Source organism: Parasteatoda tepidariorum, chromosome 8, assembly GCF_043381705.1.
Source record: "Parasteatoda tepidariorum isolate YZ-2023 chromosome 8, CAS_Ptep_4.0, whole genome shotgun sequence".
Lineage (NCBI taxonomy): Eukaryota > Metazoa > Arthropoda > Arachnida > Araneae > Theridiidae > Parasteatoda > Parasteatoda tepidariorum.
This window is the reverse complement of record NC_092211.1, coordinates 74,369,752-74,390,222: the sequence shown is the minus strand read 5'-3', so window position 1 is coordinate 74,390,222 and position 20,471 is coordinate 74,369,752. Positions and strand designations below refer to the sequence as shown.

General features: G+C 27.6%; 1 protein-coding gene across 2 annotated transcripts in view; it reads left to right on the top strand.

Annotated features, from left to right (window-relative positions):
- LOC107448621 (uncharacterized) overlaps nt 1-20,471 on the top strand; it is a 30,576-nt gene that overhangs the window by 5,260 nt on the left and 4,845 nt on the right. For both annotated transcript variants that reach the window (XM_043045495.2, XM_043045496.2), the window contains 10 exons: nt 76-179; nt 2,211-2,282; nt 4,427-4,509; nt 6,097-6,164; nt 6,970-7,067; nt 8,426-8,536; nt 10,588-10,644; nt 13,289-13,351; nt 15,260-15,522; nt 18,032-18,223. In XM_043045495.2, the coding sequence (XP_042901429.1) occupies nt 84-179; nt 2,211-2,282; nt 4,427-4,509; nt 6,097-6,164; nt 6,970-7,067; nt 8,426-8,536; nt 10,588-10,644; nt 13,289-13,351; nt 15,260-15,522; nt 18,032-18,223 (1,103 nt within the window). In that variant the 5' untranslated portion in view covers nt 76-83. The remainder of the gene's footprint in view (nt 1-75; nt 180-2,210; nt 2,283-4,426; nt 4,510-6,096; nt 6,165-6,969; nt 7,068-8,425; nt 8,537-10,587; nt 10,645-13,288; nt 13,352-15,259; nt 15,523-18,031; nt 18,224-20,471) is intronic.

Below are 20,471 nucleotides of genomic sequence, written 5' to 3'. Positions count from 1 at the left end.
CCTGATCAGAAATAGAGCTATATATAAGTTGACTGCATTTCTAAAATTATAAGATCAGCATATTCAATTTTGTAGATTACATCATGAATGAAAGTGCAAAATTAACTGAAGAAAAACTCTTTGAATGCTTCAAAAGTCTCAATGTTCCTGTACATCCAAGTGAATTGAAGACTCCAACAGTATGTATCATATTGATAACTAATTTACTTGCATGTATAGTTTAAGTAATGTTTTTATTTATTTCAACAAATGCTATAATAAGTTCTTTAAAACATTAAAATTGAAAGATAACTGTTGTAACAGTCAAGCAGAAATTACTTTGTTTTCTTAAATACCTTTAAAATAATCCATATATTTAACTGTAAAATATTGTATTCAATTTAACAAAAATTTAAAAAAAAAAATCAGAAAATTTAAATATTTTTCACAGTTGAAATAAGTGACAAATTAACATGAAATACATGAAGGTGATGACTTCAACTGTCTTGTTGGAGTCTTTAATAAAATTAATTATATTGGTTTTAAATTATACATATATACTGTTATACCATATTTTTTTGTTAATATTACCCATAGGCCGTTTTTTAAACTGTCAGATTCCCGTTTTTGTCCTTCAGATATTCTTCTGACATTTGGAAAAGAAATTGAAGTTAATTTGTTTAAAGAAGAAAAACAGTAACACCTGAGGCTAATGCAGAAAATGTGGATTTGTTACAATTCAGGTAAAATGTCTCAAACAATAGGTGTTTACGCACCATTTGCAAAAAAATTTGAAACTTGAGGTGCTATCGGTTAAAGAAATGGTTGCAGAAGCTGAAGAAGTGCAGAGTGATTCCAATGAAATCTGAACTTAGCGCAACTAATTAAAGAAAACATTTGCAGAAGGCCTCAAAGCCTTTAAAACAATGAGGAACTTTTATTGCTTTCAGGAAATGAACAGCAATCTATAGCAAAAGTCTAGAAAAATTTTGCATTGAGAAGTAAAAAAAACTATAACTTTCAAATATTTATTTATCCTTTTTTTTTGTATTGTAAATATTCTTTTAGAAATTACTTAATTTTTTTAGCTGAAATTTTTATAGCATTAATTTATTAATTTTCATATATTTTTTAGTTATTATATGATGTTTTAGACCTACATTCCTCCTTACCCTCCCCTCTATTGTTTGTAATGAATGCACTTGAGAAACAAGTGGAATTTTCATGTGGAAATCTGATGATCGAGCATTCAATAGTTTTATAAAGATTGAAATGGCAACGTTGGCTTTGAATAGTCTTCATATACATCTTGTGCCCACTCCAGTTTGAAATAAATTCGTGATATGATTATTGTTAAGATCTATTTAAAATGTTTAGAAGATAGCTAAAAGTGTGTTGAATATTTTCTAGTTAAATTGACAGGTGTAACTTCTGTGGATAATTGTTTATAATTTATTTAATTATGATAATTATTCTGGTTGCGTAGCATTTTTAAAAAGCACTTTAATGTGCTTATTTTTGTTTTTTTAAAGCCCAAGTCCTTAATGTTCTCTTTTTCAAAGTAAGTTAATTATTTTTATCAGGTTGGTTTTTGTCACGAATTATGCCAAAAGTGTTGTGTTTTCACATTATTCTATTCAATGTTTTCTCAATTCATATAACCACATCAATAATATTAGAATATGCGCTCTAATGAAAAATATTTCTTTCTATTATTGCAAGTTAGTATGTATGTGTAAATACATGTATGTATATACACATAAATAAAAACTTTCAGTAATAGGAAGGAAAATATTTCTTACTGCGAATATCCTACTTATATTTGGGGGGATTTTCATATCGCAATCTGTAGCAGAATAATCGCCAAGTCTTTTCAACTTCAGAGCTGCGCCCCGTGAGAAACTGAAGAAAAAAAAATAAACTGAAAGAAAGGGACTAACTCTAAATTGTATTCACCCCGGGGCAAACGTCTCCATATTTTTATTTTTACTCCTTGGCTATTGTAGTTGGCGTGACAAATCATGATACAGAGACATCCCCTTACATATATATATTTTTAATAAAGAGTTTTAAAAAAAATTTTTTTTTTTTTGTTGAGTGTTTGAAAAGTTCTTAATATGTACTTATTTTTTGTTCAAAAATTTGGCTACGCACCCTGTTATTGTTTTCATTGCGTAAAAAATTCATTTTGATTTTTTATCTTGTGTAAAATCATTTTAAATTTATTCCAGAAAGATTTTGTGTTACGAGTTTTTGATACATTTCTGAGCGATCTTCACATCGATCTTTCCAGTAATTCAGCTGTAAGTTCTTCTTTAGAGTTACACAATTATATGATTTTGCAAATTATTGATTTGTTTTCTTTTTAAATGTGTATTGTGGAATCAGAATTTAGAGTTAGGAATAATCTAAATTAAATTTAAAACAAATGAGCCATGGCAGCACTGTGAACACTCATCACGGCACTGACACGCCAGCACTAAAATTGAGTTACCCCCATAGCATTAAAATTAAAACAAAATGCAAATTCATTTGAAATTTGTTTATTTTATTTAAAAATAAATTGCAATCAATAATAATATTCAGTATAATGATTTATTTGTGTTTACAGGCATAAAAATAATGATAAAATTAAAGTAATAAAAGCAAACTTCAATCAGGGTTGCAAAAAACCCACCTGCCCAATAAAACCCGCCCGAGTTTTACTGGGTTTTTCTAAGATTTATGTCTTTTTTTATGCTCTGTTATATTAAAGAGCTATTCTATTGAAATATATATGTAGTCTAGCCTAAAAAAAATTAACCTATAGTGAAGAAACTAATTATGTTGGAGACTGGAGAGTCATCTTGCTGGCTAGATTTGACTGTATGGCCATTGATTATTCAGTGCCTTTGATTCGCAAGTTAAAAATTTTCCTAAAATATTTTTTAAGAATAAAATATATATAAAAAGTAATCCTGTGTTAAAATAAGTTTCAAATGTGTGATGTATGTGTGTACATATAACATTTTGTATCGTGATGTCAGAAGAAACTTTTTTCAGACTTTCACATCAATTTATTTGTATTAATTATCTATATGAAGTCAATTTATAAAATTAAACTTAATTATTATATTGAAATAAGCTTTTTTTTAAAAAAGGTACCTATCCCTGCCTTCTCTTTTGAAAACCCACCATAAAAACATGAAAAATCCCGAAGGACCCAATAGAACCCAGAAAAACCCACCCGGGTTAGGTTTTTTTACAAAAACCTGCGTTTTTTGCAATACTGACTTCAATGCTTCAAAAACTTCACAAAGATTGAAAAAATTGTGCTGGTGGCGCCAAAATTTTGTTTTTGACATGATTCATAAAAACTTATTGCAAAGTGTTAGAAGCTGTCATAATGTCAAATGCAACCCGGGCAAGTTTTTTTTCTATCTTTAAGAACATTTTATTGGTGGTTAAGCAGCAAAACTGTTTAAATCAGTTGCAATGCTTACACGATAATTACTACAATAATTATGATTCTTATTATACCTTATGGCATGTATAAAAAAATATCGCTAATATTATAATGAATTATTATCTACTTTTTCAAAATATATGGTAATATTTATACTTAAGTACATTATTGTTTAATACAAAATAACAATTACTAATTTAAACATTGATATTACTTCTTTCATGCCACAATTGTTTAGCTTATTTAAAAAACTGAAGTGGTTTCTTATAATTGTTTGTCTCATCTTGTGAAATTTTTTCTGACTAAATATTTGTTGTAAATGCTTAAATTTACTGTGAAAAAGAAAAAAACAAAACATGAATAACGATTTGATCCACTGATTAGATTTCCACTTACTAAGGACTTAATCTGAATGGTTTAAGCCTTACCTTAAATATGTTAATTAGAGCAGATAATCTTTTAAGTAACAAAATCAGACACAGAAACTTACCTTTTCTGAATAAGCATGCTTGCTTTTAAACAGATTCGGATTTGTAACTTTCAAAATATAGGGGGTAGCCGCAATCTGAGAAATATGGTAACTATAGTTTGGTCAGGAGAGCGATCCAAAGTTTGAACCCCTTAATGTCAATTTTACTTGCTGCACATCTCTAACTTTTTCAAGTGAATCAAAACATTTTTAGTAATTAGGGTCCTCGTTTCCCTGCTTGTTAGCTAAAATGATTGGTCCAGCTTCTATTACTATGTTTTTAAATATTATTGTATACTTTTAAATATTTATGTTTTTAAATATTATTGTAAGTTTTTAAATATTTATGTTTTTCAAATTTTACTATTTACTTTCTGTAATTCTCATTTCATGCACTTTAAAAAGTACTAGTAAAAGCGTTATGAATAAACTAGTAAAATTCCTTGCTTTTCATACATTGATAAATATTTTTTTTAATTTTTTTTAGTTTACTTTTTTCTCAATAAGTTATATTCTTTATTTGCTATTTCTAGCTACCATTTGAATGCATGAAAAATATTGAAAATCCTGAGTTATATGAAGGAGCTCCACGCTATAGCATACTTCTTCCCACAATGTAAATAAGTATTTTGTATGATTTTTTTCATTTTGAATTCTTTATTTCTATGGCAATAATTATCTAATTTAGGAATTGTCCATTTTAAAACTTTTTCAACCCGATTTGATTTTAAAACACTAGTGTAAATAATGGACAATGTTTCTTTACAATTTTATTTATAAACGATTGATATTAAGAATTCAATGATCACAAATGTATCAAAATGATAAATTGAGAAAAAGGGCCATATTCTTGTTAGCAAAAATGTTTAGCTGCTCAAAAGTTGTGTTTTTTTCCACAAAATTGTTTTTAAAAAAAATTTTTTTTTTTTAGATATTTCATAAAGATATATTGATCTCAATTACTATTTTTTAATTAGATATTAAATTTTTAAATTGGTGGGATATTTTTCAATCCAAGTTTTTTTTTTTTTATCTACATAATATATTTTCCAGCTTTGTAATTCTTACATTATATTATAATAGTATTAAATTGATACAATAATAAAGGAAAATTTAACTGGGACCATTCATTAATTTACATATGTTATGTAATAGGATTTTTTGTATGTTTCCTTTTTGCTTTATTCACAAAACTTCATAGAATAAGTGTTGTATAAAACAGAGATTTTTGGCCAAGTTAAGAATTAAAAATAATTTCTTTTTAAAGCATAAACAAATTTTCTTAATTAATTTTTGCATTACATTTACAATGATTATTTTATTTATCAAAAAATAAGATTATTGAAATCACTGGTATTGATCTTTCAGTTTAAATCTTGACATTGACATGTTGAATATATTTTCCATTTTGATATTTAAAAAAGACTCCCGATGGCTGAGTGGTAGCGCTTGGTGCTCCCTGGCCACAGGTTTTGGGTTTGATCCTCGGGCCGGGCAAGGTTGACTCAGCCTTTCGTCCCTTCAGTGGGTCGATAAGTGAGTACCAAGTATGCTTGGGAACTAGACACTGGGGGTTTCGCATTCAGCTGACCACCTAACCAAAACATCTACTCCTACACCCCAAAGCCCAAGGTCAAGAAACCTGAGATGGGCATAGTAGGCCTTGGCCCTGTATGGGCTGTCAAGCCACTGAGTTTAGTTTTTTTTTAGTTATTTAAAAAAAAATTCTATAATCTTTAAAAGAAATGCAATTTACATAGTGTTATGGTTATGTTCATTTATTAGTTTTTGTGTTAAATATAATCCATTCTTATTAAATATAGATTTAGTTTTTGTGAACAAAATTTTATTTTTAACTACTTGAAATGTTATTGATCATTCTATTTCATTTTTTAGTTTTTTATTACTATTTAACATTAAATATGTGTATTTGCTTATAAATTACAAGATATAGAGGACAAGCTTGTTTTAATGGCAATTTCATCTGCTACTACAAATTAACTAACTGTTACAGTATATTTTTAAATACTAATTATTAACAAAAAGATTTTGGTAAAGTTTCAGACAAAAAAAAATCTTATATAGTAAGAAGCAGTATTTTTTGTTAAAAATTCATGTGGTTTTTATTCTTTCTTTACTCACAAAATATATTTGACATGAATATTTAGGTTTATTTGTAATACAATTTAAATTTTTATTTCAGGAATAACATTTTGAAAAATTTTTGTCATTGCCCTGTGCCAATTACGCTAAATGATGTAGTTGCACCTAGTAAGAATTTTATTTTAATTTATTAAACATCCTATACTGTATAGTTTATTATATAGTAAGTTAAGACTTAACTAGCTAGAATTTTTTTAAAAACATTGATTTACTACAACAGTTGTTTCTTTCCAAGAAGAAAGTTTTATGTATGTTATGGGTAAATGACCATAATGTTGCTAACTTTAATAAATTATTTAACTATACAGCTAGTTAAAAATTCTCGTATAAAATTTAATTTTTGCAGTGAAACACCAGTCCAAAATCAAACCAAGTTCGTTCCTGTTAATTGTTTAATGATTAAAACCATGAATATATTTTGTCAATGTTTAGTTTTTTTTTAACAATAAACCTGTTAGTTCCCGGAATTTTCTGTTATAAACCAAAAAAAAAGTACACAATTAATAAATTTTATTATTTTTTTAAAGGAATCTGTTTTATTTGTATAATTTTATTGGCGTAATCAAGTATCTATACAGTATAAATATTAATACTTATGCATTTATTTACAGGTATGAATGTTCTTAAATTAACTAGCAATCTATTGAAAGTAAATTTTCAATTTGGGAAGAATTCATTTATCCTAAATCTTATATGCTTTTATTATAAATTTTATTGGCCTAATCGAATATAAATACAATAGAAATATTCATACTTATATATTTATTTATAGGTATGAATATTCTTAAATTAACAAGCAATCTGTTGAAAGTAAATTTTCAATTAGGGAAGAATTCATATATCTTATATTGTATATGCTTATATTAAAGATGTTTGAAAGCTTTATTTTATTAGTCTTCATTTTCTACCCCAGAACCTAAGAAAACAAAGAAGATACTGAATTATCTTGTAGTTTTTTGGAACTATGTCTTACGGAAGCAAGAATTATTTTCATATGTCCGAAACACTCTTGTATGTATTTTATTCAATAAACTTTTATGGTAATATTAATGCATATTTTATTTTTCTTAATGCTGTTTAATGTTTCAAGAATAGTAATAATGCTTTGCAAATATTATCTATTGACTCTTTTATAAATATTCAGAATCCTATTTTAATGCTATTTTCGACAATAATTACCTGAAATTAACATAAAGTAAGGATATTTTATGTAAATTGAAGTACTGTTTCAAAGGAACACGAACCAGAATGTTCACAATAGGAGCATCCTTAGTGGAGTATTTCATAATTCAATTCTCTAGCCTTTCCTTAAAGTTTGTACCAATATTTATTAGACGTCTTGTATTTATATGTAAATGAAGAAATAAAGCTAGCTATTTATTATAATCAGTTATAATTAATAGTAATAACCAAAAATTATTAATATAACAGATTAATTACATTGGGTGTAATATTATATGCCTATGCAGGCGTCTGTCCAGGGTAAATTTACTACCATGTAGCAGTACCTTCACAAGTTCAACTTAAGGGAAAACGGCAGTTTCACAAATAAAAAAGCAAATTCTCATGCAAATGCTGTTCTCATTGCAGTCTATGGAAAAGAGGAGTTTTTCTGCCAGCTGTGTTTTGAGAAAAGGTAGCACACGTTCAGTCAGATAGTGGATATGGTAAGCTTAACCGGTCGCTTATGCCATATCAAAGTGAGCTCTTTTTTTTGCTGAGTTTTTTTAAAACAAAACCGTGAGGCTATTCCTCTGTAAACTTCACAGGGAGTCAAAATTCTAACATTATCTTAAGCACTATTGTAAATTTATTCTAACTAACCTTTATTTTTTATGAACCATTTTTTTCTCTGTCAAGCTTTTTTCTGTATCACCCAGTTGAAAATGTACTAACTTTTAGTACTAGTACTGCTAAATGCATGTTTTTATTAAATTGGAATTTAACTATGAATAATCATTTTTATGGATTTTGTAATTTAGATAAAATTTTTATCCCAAAATTTACAATAGCGAAATTTTTGAAAATAGTTTCTTACTTTACCATATTTTTGTGTTGATTTTTTATTATTATTTTTAATTTTCACAAATTAGGTCTAAAATTTAACAAAATAGGTACCTCTTAAAAAAAAGAATGACATGGACCCCTACTAGGTTTTTTGTTGGGCAGCAAATGAAAGAAACAATTACCCACGCAAATACCCTATAATTGATAACTAGCTTTATTTTTGGATTAAAAAGTAAATACCACCTTCATTTTTTATGCTTTTAGTACTATTTTATTTTTTTCATAAACTTTTTTTAAATTTTTTTTTTTTTTTTTAAGTTAACCACATTTTAATAACTTAGTAATAAAATGTGTATTTCTAGCAACCTGAGATACAAAAATGTGAGGATACCAAAAGGGAAATTGAAAAATTGGATGAACAGTATCAAGAATGCCTTGAAAAACTTAACAATATTAAGATACCCAAAGAAGAGGTTTGTTAATATTTTGTTTATATAAACATGAGAATTTATGTAACATATTTATACTTTTCTTTGTTTGGAATGATTTGTTGTTAACCCAATTTTTTATATATCAATAATCGTTGCTTGATATAGCATCCACTTCCTTCAAACAATTGACGTTATAATGTCTGGTTGTAATATTGAGAGTGCTCAAAAAGACCATAAATATTTGCTCCTAATTAAAAATTGCTTCATTAACTTTGACTAAATGTGGTATACATTAGGAATGTAGGAAAGGTAACAGAAATATCAATGTTGCAACTTGTTTTTGTTGTTTTTTTCTTCTGTGAATAGTATATACATTGAAATGTCCTTTAAAAATGCATTATGGATGAAAAGAGTTGCCTTTAAACAGAAATTTATGAAGAATGAGGATGCATCTTTTTTTACCTAAAGAATGCAGACAGGATTTCATTATACAGCGCTGATTTCCACAATGATGTAATAATTAACTCTAAATATTAATTTCTAGTTATTAATAAAAATATCTTTTTTACATAGGGAATTTCTCAGTAATGGTAAGTGTTACCACAGACTCTTAAAATATGAAGTAAAGATACTGATCGCAAACAAAAATATGGTTCAAAATTTTCTTGTTTTATATTACTATGTATTTAAGTTATCTATGTATGCTACTAAGTATTTAGTTCTGCGAGTATCACAGAATTATATTTTATCATGTTTTATAAATGTTGTAATTTTCTTTTAAAATATTTTAATTTTTGAGCCTTGAAGTTATGTTTTGAATATATAGAACGAAGTCCTATTATAAATTAGGGAATAAATTTTTTTTTTGGAGAAAAAAAATTAAATAGATTCAATATTTTTTAAATAAATGACTATTTTATCTTTTTTTGTTAGTTTTAAACAACATTTAAAATTTTTTTTAGAAATTTGTTTAAATTAAGTTTAATATTTTACGTTACTTGTAAACTATTACTGAAATAATTGCTCAAAAGGTGTCTATTACTTTTTTTTTCAACAAATGTTTGAAATTAACATTGGTTTTATTTGTGTATTATACTTTTAATTTAAATAAATTCATTATTTAAAAAAATGAAAAACTTTTTTAAGGTATTTTAAGTTTAACTTACAAAAAAAAAATAGAAAATTGAAGATAGTAGTTTTTATAGGTTTTACAAGCTGTGAAGAGAAATTTTATTGTTTTATGATTCAGTAATTATTGTGAAGGAATTTGTGAAAACTTTGAACAATGTGGTTGAATCTTGATGCTGTTTCTATTACACACTGTTGAACAATTCCTTATTGCAGGATTGAAATGGTTATTGCTTAGTATTTCGATCCCATGTGCCAAAACATTTTGTTATATGACTCTTTCATTTTTTTATGTCAATTATTATATGTCAAAATGACTGTCCCAATTTCATAGGTGTACTACGCAACATGTATTAAATGTAAATACATGCTAGAGTAATGCAACAAAAACTTAAAAAGTCGGCAATAAATGCTGCTGGCAGTCCAGTGCTCATCAAAATTTCTCCGAAAACAAGATAAGCAGGGGGAAATTATTTTAATAATAACACGTTTCCACAATGTTGGCTTGGTGGGGGCTCATAAAAAATTTGGTGTTTATTCCTCGAAATCCAACTACTATGACTGATCTGAAAGCAATCGCCAACATTGATACAGACATCCTGCACAAAGTTTGGCAAAAGTTACTGTTCAGACTTGAGGTATGCCATGTAACAAAAGAAGCTAATTTTAAATGAGGGCATTCAAAACTTGTTTATATTACCTCTACAATAGGGGTGCACAACCTATGGTCTGCGGGTCGCTACTCTACAAGTACATTTTTAATGAATACATTTTCTGCATTTTGCACAGTGCACTGATGAAGGCAGGTCATTCATTTTGACTTCATTGAGCTTTGATCAATTTAATGACTTTAATTAAATAGCTGATTTTTTTTTAGCTATAATGATTAGTCAAGAAACTAAAAATTTGTTTTGATTATAAAAATAGTTTTTGAATACTTATATGAGTGTTTATTTGTTTTTAAGCTCCTTAAAGTAGCTGCTGCAAAGGATGAAATAATCAAAAAATATGAGGGAACTCAAGTGAGTAAAGCTCTTTTTTTCTTTCTTTAAAATAAATGCATACCTACATGTTTTAAACACAAAGATTTAAGTCATTGGTTAATATATTTATAGATACATTAACCATTTACTGAGATTGGCAGCTTTTATCACAAACTTCAACAATTTGCTTTTAAAGAGATTCTGGGTACTGCTTAAAAATACTGACCAATTTACATTTAAAAGTATAAAGCACATAACTTGGGAGCCAAAACCATACAGCTCAGTAATTGATCTGCTGGATGCTGCAAGTTATTTATCATCTCATTAATTAAAAAAGAAGCTCAAGATAGGAGAAACAGAAAAATCGTATCTCTATTATATTTGTTTGCAGATATGTAGGCTAAAAATTATAATGTTTCAAAATTTCCAAATTATTTTGTGGAGCTTTATGAAATAAAGAAAATTTAAACAAGAAAATTTTTTTAAGAAAATATATATATATTTTTGACAATTTGGTTTTTGTGTAAAGCTTTATCTGCTTTATGTACATGCAAATTTTGCAGAATATGCATGTTAGATTAGGAAAAAAATAGTTCCTGTCTGCCCGTGTTATGGTCATTAAAAGATCTGAATTTGTGAAATTGTGCTACTGGATGCGCTCTGTAAATTCCACTACCAGAGTAAAAACTTTGAACACCTTTATAACTTTTGATCTAACGACTAAAATTTTACGTACTAACATGCAATTTTAATGGTTTGAGGCTTTAATCTTGAATTTACTATGAGCAGGCTATATTTTAATTCATATTTTTTCGACTAGTATTAAGTTCTTTTGTATAGATGGGGCTCTAGAATAAATAAGTTTTATAATTGTGTTAAAAAAAAAAATTTGGCATAATTAATTAAAAGATATCTCGAAATATGTTAAAAGTATACAGGGGTCTGTTTAGAAGAAGTTTGGGTCTTTCACAAAATAACTTTTCATAAAAACGGACCCTTCACAAAATATCTTTTCATAAAAACAGACCCTTCACAAAATTCTTTTTCTTTTAATCGGACTCTTCACAAATTTGTTTATCTTCATAATAGTTTTGTTAATTGAATAAACCCAGGGCAGAAAACAAGAAATATGGATGTAAACAAATTAAGTTATGTCTTCGGCAGATGCTTTTCCTCCTTTATTCGTCCGAAATGAATATTCTATGTTCAGCAGTATAGGCTAAATACCAAATATTTGTGTGTTGCATCCGTAATTTAGTAGCTGCAATTGCTGTTTATTTTTTAAAATTTAATTTTATTAATAATAATTTTACAGTGTTGAGCATAATCTTGTATGTCTTTACAATTTAAAAACTCCTTGAAAATGTTTTTTTTTTTGCAATAACGGACCCTATTTGCACAAATTCACAAAAGCGGACCTTGGTTGAAAGAATGTGACGTAACGTTTATTTTATATTCACAAATTACAAGAAATTTTTTCACAATTTTGCAAAAACGGTCCTTTCACAAAATTTCTGGACAGACCCCTGGTACACTTAGACTTCTCACATTGATATAAAATTTTTCCAATTATAACTTCCCCCTTTTATTTTGAGGATCACAGAATCTAAAATTGTTGATAGGGATTCATTAAAAATATGTTCTTATGTTTATTTTTTGGAATCTGGACAAATAAATTAGTTAGATTACTTTTACCTTAGTTACCATTAAGATTGCATCTTTCTATGTTAAAATTTGATAACTAAATCAAAATATCAAACATTGTCTCCTTAATGTAAGGTGTCTGCCCTTCAGAAATGTCTGTAAGGCGAAGTTTCACTATAATAAGTTTGAGTAGTCTATCATTAAACTGTTCTTCAAAGATGTGTTTATTTCAGAGCACAAAATAGCAACAAGAAAAGTCTAAGCAATTAAATGTAGCTCTCTTAGCTGATGTTGTAAGATACCAACCATACTTTTAAGGAATGAAACTTTTAAATTATTTATTTAGACTTTGATTTATACATTTTTATATGCAAAATGTTTATAATTTGAGTTACCCTGTTTAAGGTAATATAGTATCGATTAAGCTTTATGGTTGTCAATAAAATTTAGTATGTACGTTATATGATAAATTGAGAGAAAAACTAGTTGAAATTTTTACTACCAGGTGAGAAAAAGGAGTGTATAACGTACAAAAACAGAAATTTGAGACACAAAACTATATTTAATAATGGCATACGTTCCATTTACATCTGATTATCAAAATTATATTTAAAAATAGCACACGTCCAATATGCATCTATTCTGTGGCTTATTGTATAGAGTGTTTTTCTTTTAATGAGGGGACTCTGGTTCGAATCCCAGCAATGGCTGGATGATACGAGTTCTGCTCTTGGCTTGCACGGGATTGCAAAAAAAATTTATTCATATTTCAGTGTTCATAATAGATTAAAATTTATTAGTAATTATAAATAATAAGTTTAATGATATGTGTTTTTTTGCTATTCAGTTATTCTATCATAAAATTGAAAACACAGTAAGAAAAATAAATTAATTGCAATTTTGCGAGCACTGCTAAAAAAAAATTCTTTTCAATTGATTTGAAAAATTATTTTTAGGTAGTTTAATATCTCATAACTGAGAAATTCCCCTGCTTTTACAAAAGTTTAATCAATTGTATGTTGCTTTTTTTTTCCTTCAGAGAACTATGGTTAATGAATATCAGCAATTAAAAGAAAAAGAGAATCAATTACAGACTGAAAAAGTGAGATTTTATATTCTACTTTCAATTTATTATGAAATTAATTTTCTATTGTGATTCATTATTAGAAATTTCTTTTACCTTTTAAATAACTTTTTATGAAGTTTTTATTAATTATTTATAAACTTAGCATATTGTTTTGGAGAAATTTAAGTAACAACAGACCTTTTTCAATATTTTTCATTTTAAAAACAGATCTTTCACATTTTTTTAAAGATAATTAAATTTTAAAAAAACCTATTTAAAATCTTTTGAAAATTGTACCACATGTTTGAATTAAAATAAAACTGCAGATGACCATTACTTTGTTATTTTTCTTAAACATTATTGCAACATTAGCTATGATAACTCAGTGTTTAAGGCACTCGACTCTCATTATAAAGGACCAAGGATTAATGAAAAAATTAATTAAAGTTTTTTTTAACAAGATCTAGAACAAGAGAGAAGTACAGTAATATGAATTTATCATTTTACGTACCACCTACTTACCATGAATACTTAATTTTTATCAGTAATAAAATTAATTAATGTTTTGATTTAATTATTTTTTACACTAAAGAATCCATTTCAGTAAAGCATATAAAAAATATGGGCTTAACTTTCCTCTCGTTTTCATCCATTTGGAGTAAAGAAAAATTTATTTTATTTTACAATTTTAGTAATCATTATTAAATTTTTAAATTTAATCTTATGGTGTTAAAAAAATAACCCAAAATGATGAAAATTTGCCAATATTTTTTAATTTCATTCAAACACTATCCTTCAATATATGAAAAAAATATATACTTATTCCACTTTCAAAATTAGTTGCTCATATATTGTTAACTAATTAGAAAGTCTGACTCTTTGCAAACTGCAGACGACGTTAGGCATTTTTTGAGCCTCATGCAAAGGCACATAGCAATTTGATGTGAGGTTTGCAGTTTGCTAAGACGCGAATTCTCCAACTAGATCCATTAGCAGAAAACCTCCAGTACAGCAGTAAATGTTGCAGGAATGCACACCATCTGCACCTTAGATATTTAAAAAAAAAAATTATGAATTTAATGGAGAAATAATTGGCAGCAGAAAAAAACATCAAGTAAAAAGGACAAATAATACAAAAAAGAAAAGATTTTTCTATCTTTGTTTATGAAAAATAAGGAATAGTTTCAAATTTGATACCAACAAAGTTATTTAATGTTCATTTTTTCTAGTTACTATTCTTTTAGTTTGCTACGTTGTTATGATGATATGGTAATTAATTTTATTTGAAGTTTAAGATTTGGCACTAATCAGAACATACTAAATTACAATTATTTTAATTTCTTCCTTTAAAATGACCAGATTTCATATTACTATTGCAAACTAATCATTTCTTTCTGAGTTCTTTATAGGGCTTAGTATAAGCATCATTTTTTCTTTTCTCTTTCCCCTCCCCTCTTAGGCAAAGGTAAAGTATGAGTGCATAAAATTCAAATTAAATTTAAGTAACAAAGCTTTTGTGTGTATATTTATTGTTTGCAAGATATGCTTAAATCTATGTTTGATTAAACTTAATTTTTTACAATAATCTTTGCCTGACAAATCTGATGAAGCTGAATGCGCTAAGAATGGACTCTGTAAGTTTTGCCAATGAATCTGACATATTTATTTATTGATGGTCTTAAACTTGGATAAAAAAAACATCTCATAAAATGGCATAATTTTGAAATTCTTTTGTACATTTTTTACTATAATAATCTTTGCCTGACAAATCTGATGAAGCTGAATGCGCTAAGGATGGGCCCTAAATTTTGCCAATGAATCTGACATATTTATTTATTGATGGTCTTAAACTTTAATAAAAAGAACATCTCATAAAATGGTATAATTTGGAAATTATTTTGAGCATTTATGTTCTATTTATTTATCTAAAATTTTTATAATTAGGTAAATTTGGATCTTATGATTGCTACAAATAAAGAAAAATTGAGTGAATTGGATCAACTTATTTTATCATCCCCTGAAAAGATAAAAACTGATGTGCAAAAATTAAAAGATATGATAAAAGACGTTGACGAAAAAATCCTAGAAAAAGATCAAGAGAAAAAAGAGAAAAAGAAAGAAAATCAGAACCAAACATCTTCTCAAGAAGAATTACTGAAAATAAATGCGAAAATGGAAAAGCTTTACAGTGAAATTCAATCATTAATGTAAGTCTAATTTCAAATTTTATTGCTTTTTATATTATTTATTTTGGAAAGTTCTATGAAAGTAGAAGAGTATTTATTAGTAAAGAACTGCCATTAAGATATATAATATGATTTTGAACAAAAGACTGACAGTCAGAAAAACTATTAGTTCTTTTTAAAAACATTTTTATTTGAAAAGTAAGTCACAAACATTTATCTTGTGTGTTAATTTTTGGAATTTTTCAAAAGTGTTTTTTTTTTTATATAATCCGTATTATATTTATACATTGATTGTATATTAAGATTACAAATTTTATTCTTGTCATGTTAATTGTATTTCTAACATAGGAAAAGTATTGCAAATAGATAATTTGTTTTAAATTTTTACGTGATAGCTAAAATTTTCAGGGAGGGGGATGTAACATACAAAGTTTCAACTAATCTTTATGTTATTCCTATATCTAAATCTTTTTCATTTATTTTTCAAAACTAAACGCTTTCTAAAATTTATTTACATCCTCTTTTTCGTATTCTATATTTAGATCTCAAGTATGTATGAATAAACATTTACTAAGTTTGAGAAACATACTTTACCCTTGACCTGTTTAATGGACCAACATACTCAGGTTTCCCCTCTTTCCCTAAGAAGTACTATATTACAAGACTATTTTGCATAATTTTCTCTCATTTTTATTCAAGAGGTTAAATAAACATTAATGGCCTTTTTTTTCTCTCTTTCAGACTTTTTATCCTTCCCTTCCTCAAAAACTTTATATATAGGGAAACCTCATGTTACAACACTCTTACAAAACGAATGCCTCTCATTATGGTCACATTTCGCGTATATCCTTTATGAATAAACCATTGTGTGCTCTCTCTGCAAAGTGGACAGCTCGTAACTGGACTCAGACATTCTTTTATGACCGTAATGTTGTTATAAAAAAGAAGAAAAAATTACTTTACTGTATTCACTGTTATAAATTCTGAAAGCTAAATAGAAATTTTATGTGCTTTGCATTATTACCCAGAGTTGGCCTGGGCCGATACAATGAATTTCTTCCAACAACGGTAGTCATGCTTTTTTTTTTTCTCGATTAGTTACTTTTAATTTTTAGATGTCATCAAACGATTCCAATGGAGATCTTCCCCGTTTTCTAATTACCCCTAGATTGTTGAATGTTAAAAGCTCTGTGGAGTTGTAATCTTCCATTAAAAACAAGTGACCACAATACTTTATTTGACTTTTTCTATGCTTTGTTGCTTATATCAGCGGTTCCCAATTTTTTTCAGCCACAGAACCCTAAACAGTCAAATAACCTTTTGGTGGACTAAATAAAAGTAATTCAGTAACATAATTTGTGAATGAAGTTTTTTCTTAGTTTCATCAATAAGTCTTAAAATTTTATTTTATGTTAAGCAGTTAAAATCCTAAGTCTGTAGAGGCTACATTTTTTCCTGTGTAAGTTAAATCTAGTAGTTTTTGCCCTTCAAGGGAAAATTGCATAAAATAAAGCTAAATTATAATTTTGAATAAGAATTGTTATAAATTGTGAGAAAGGTAATTCAGTAACATATTTTGTGAATGAAGTTTTTTTGTAGTTTCATCAATAAGTCTTAAAATTTTATTTTCAAGTCTGTAGCGGCTACATTTTTTCCTGTGTAAAATAAATCTAGTAGTTTTTGCCCTTCCAGTTAAAATTTAATAAAATAAAGCTAAATTATAATTTTGATTAAGAATTGTTATAAATTATGAGAAAGGTTGTGAGAGAAAACTTATTTATTTTAGAATTTGGTTATTTTATTTTAAATTTCAAAATTCAATGTGAGATACTGGTGCAATATTTTGTAAAAGCATATCCCTTAGCAATTTATTCAGAATATGTATTGTTATTGCGAAAAAATATTTTTTTTAATTTATTGCAATTTTACTTATATAATTTCATAAAAATAACCTTGCTGTGAAACAAATGATGGGTTATTGGTTGGATACAAACCTGTGACAGGTTTCAAAAAATCATTTCTGGCTAAAAGAAAATGTCCTAACTCACGGAACTCCTGTGGCTTTTCCACAGTACCCTATGGTTTCGCGGAACACTATTCAAAGACCACGGACATCAATGTAATTTTCTTAATGAATTGGCATCTATGTACTGCTTCAATTTTTAAAATTAGTGTGTATTGTTATTGACTTAATCATAGAGAAGGGAAAAAAACAGCCATTCAAGATATACTAGTTATTTTTCCCACTATAAGTGATATTTCACATAAATGCAATTTTAATTAAAACAGAAAAACTGGTTTTTCTACACTAGAAATGATGGGATGATGAAAGCATTTTGTCAATCATTTTTTAAGTGTCTAACGTTTTAAGCTTTTTTTTTTTTTTTTTTTTTTTTTTTTTTTTTTTTTTTTNTTTTTTTTTTTTTTTTTTTTTTTGTAGAATAAATATTTATAAAGTAAAATAGTTATGCATATTGAATTTTAGATAAATGTATGAATGTTTTTTATTTTATTTCCTAATTTTTTTCAGGGAATTTATTCAAACTCTATCCTCAGTGAATGATAAGTGCGTAGAAGAGAATAAAGAACTTCAAGAATTGCAATCAGCTCTGGAAACAAAAGAAGATATGGCTAATTTTTATGATGAGAAGGGTGCTAAGATTCTTAACCTTAAAAAGAAGCAGATTGAAGAAATTAATGGAACTTATGACATGCTGCAAAGGTATTTATTTATTCTGTTAAAATATTGTTTAACTTCCAATGAGTTCATCTTTACCAGTGTTATGTAAGAAAGATAGGTTGTTTTTATTTTAAAAAATAATGATAAGTATGAATCCTGGAGATGGCCAAATAATTAATTCAATGCTTTTCAGTTTTTAAAATAAAAACTAAATCTTATACAGATCAATTTATCTCATGAAGATAACAATACTTAAATAAAAAAAATTTTAACATTTTTATATTTTATACACTATAATTAAAAGAACTGTAGTTAATTGCCGTAAATTTCAAAAGAATACAATTTGTTCTCTCAACTTTTATTTAAATAATCATGTTGTAACTTGAAAAATATGCATGTATTCTTCAAAAAGCAAAAAATATTACTGTGCAAATAAAATTTTTTATTATAGTTGACTTTAATCCATATCTAAGTGAAAACTGGGAATAAATTGAGAACACGTTTGCTAATACTATCAATTTATTTTAAATAGTACTGATTACTAAAATTAATTAAGCATCATTGGCTTAAATAATAGTATGGCAATTTTTTACTTTTCTCTTGAACGAATTAGTACCATATCTCTAATAATTTTGCTTTTTAGTACATAGTTTTTATTACAATTAATACCTTTTACCAAAATTTATATAACATCGTAGGCGTCAATAATAGTATGATGATTTACTAGGCTTCTCCTAATTGAATTGGTATCATTTAATTGTGCTTTTCAGTACATAATTTATTCAGTACATAGTACCGTTGATTTTAAATTAATAAATTTTATAGAAGTACGGTTAAAAAGCATAATTATAAAAAAATAATCATAATTTCAGATTACTTTAGGAATACTAGTTTGGTGACAAAGTCCACCTATACTACTACTAAGCTCACATTGATCATTTAGTTTATCTGATTTATTCAATAAAAAAATAAATGTCTAAGAACGTGCAATAAGCAATGTGCAACAATTTTTTTAGTAATGGGAGCTATAAGCTAACATCACTGACACTATCTTTGAAATTGTCAGCACTTTCTTTTGTATTAATCTTGCTAGCTCTAAACCATAGGTTCCCGAAGTGGTCCAGGTGGACCCCCAGGGGTCCATAGGAGACCACACGGGGGTCCACGTAGACGTGAAGCGAAAACAGGGGTTCACAAGTTGCAAGTGGGGGTCCACGAAACATTTTCTGGTTTTCATAGTAAAGAACAAAAATTTTGGCTTGGATTTACTTATCAACGTAGGCAGGTAGCATCATTCTCTAGGTAGGTATTCTATTTTATTTTATAACCGTCGTTAAACAGCCGACCCAATTTAATGGATTTACAACTACTAATGTTCAACTCCGTAGCCTTGTAATTTTGAACCAATCCAGAAGACAAGGAAACTCTTAGATCAGTACCCCCAGAGGTATTGATTTGTTATGGGAACATGGAGGACTTTGAGACTCGTCAGATTTAACGTGCATCAGTCACCATTTACTACACGGGGAGTCTTCGGCCGGCGAGGATCGAACCCACGACCTCTTGGACTTGGGCCCAGTGCCCTACCGACCAGGCTATCCCAGCCCTCTAGGTAGGTATTCAAAAATATTCGAGACTCAGTTCAAACACAGAATTGAATAGATAATAGTACAAGTGTACACCACATGTCGAGACTTGCAAAGTGCCACCCGTGCGCCCGCTCGCATTTAAATACCCAGCATGATGACTTCAAAAATATATTTGAAGATATTCTGACGATGGAAATATCACCATGGATCATAACCCCATTTGATGAAACGGAAGAGGCGAATGTGGTATTACAAAAGGAGCTACTTGAGCTCAGCACCAACGAGGAACTGAAGGTGAAATTAAAAAAAGAATATCAAACATTTTGACTGCAGGCAGAAATCCCCGAAAAATATCCTGGGTTGTGGGAAAATGCGAGAAAATTTTTGATAGCGTTTCTCTCGTCATATCTTGTCGAAAGAAGTTTTAGTGCCGTTACCAACCTGTTAACAAAAAAAAGGAGCAGATTGAACATCACAGAACGGGGAGATTTGAGATTACTTCTTACAAAACTGAAGCCAAATATTCATAATTTGCTGTCAATTCATCAAGTACATCCGTCTCATTAAAAGTATGACTATTTTTTATTGTTGATTTACATTTCAGAGTTCATTGTTGATTTTTTGTCAATTGTTGATTGCTTGTAATAATAAATGTGCATAATTTTGTATTAGCACAAGTATTATTTTAATAAATAGGACAC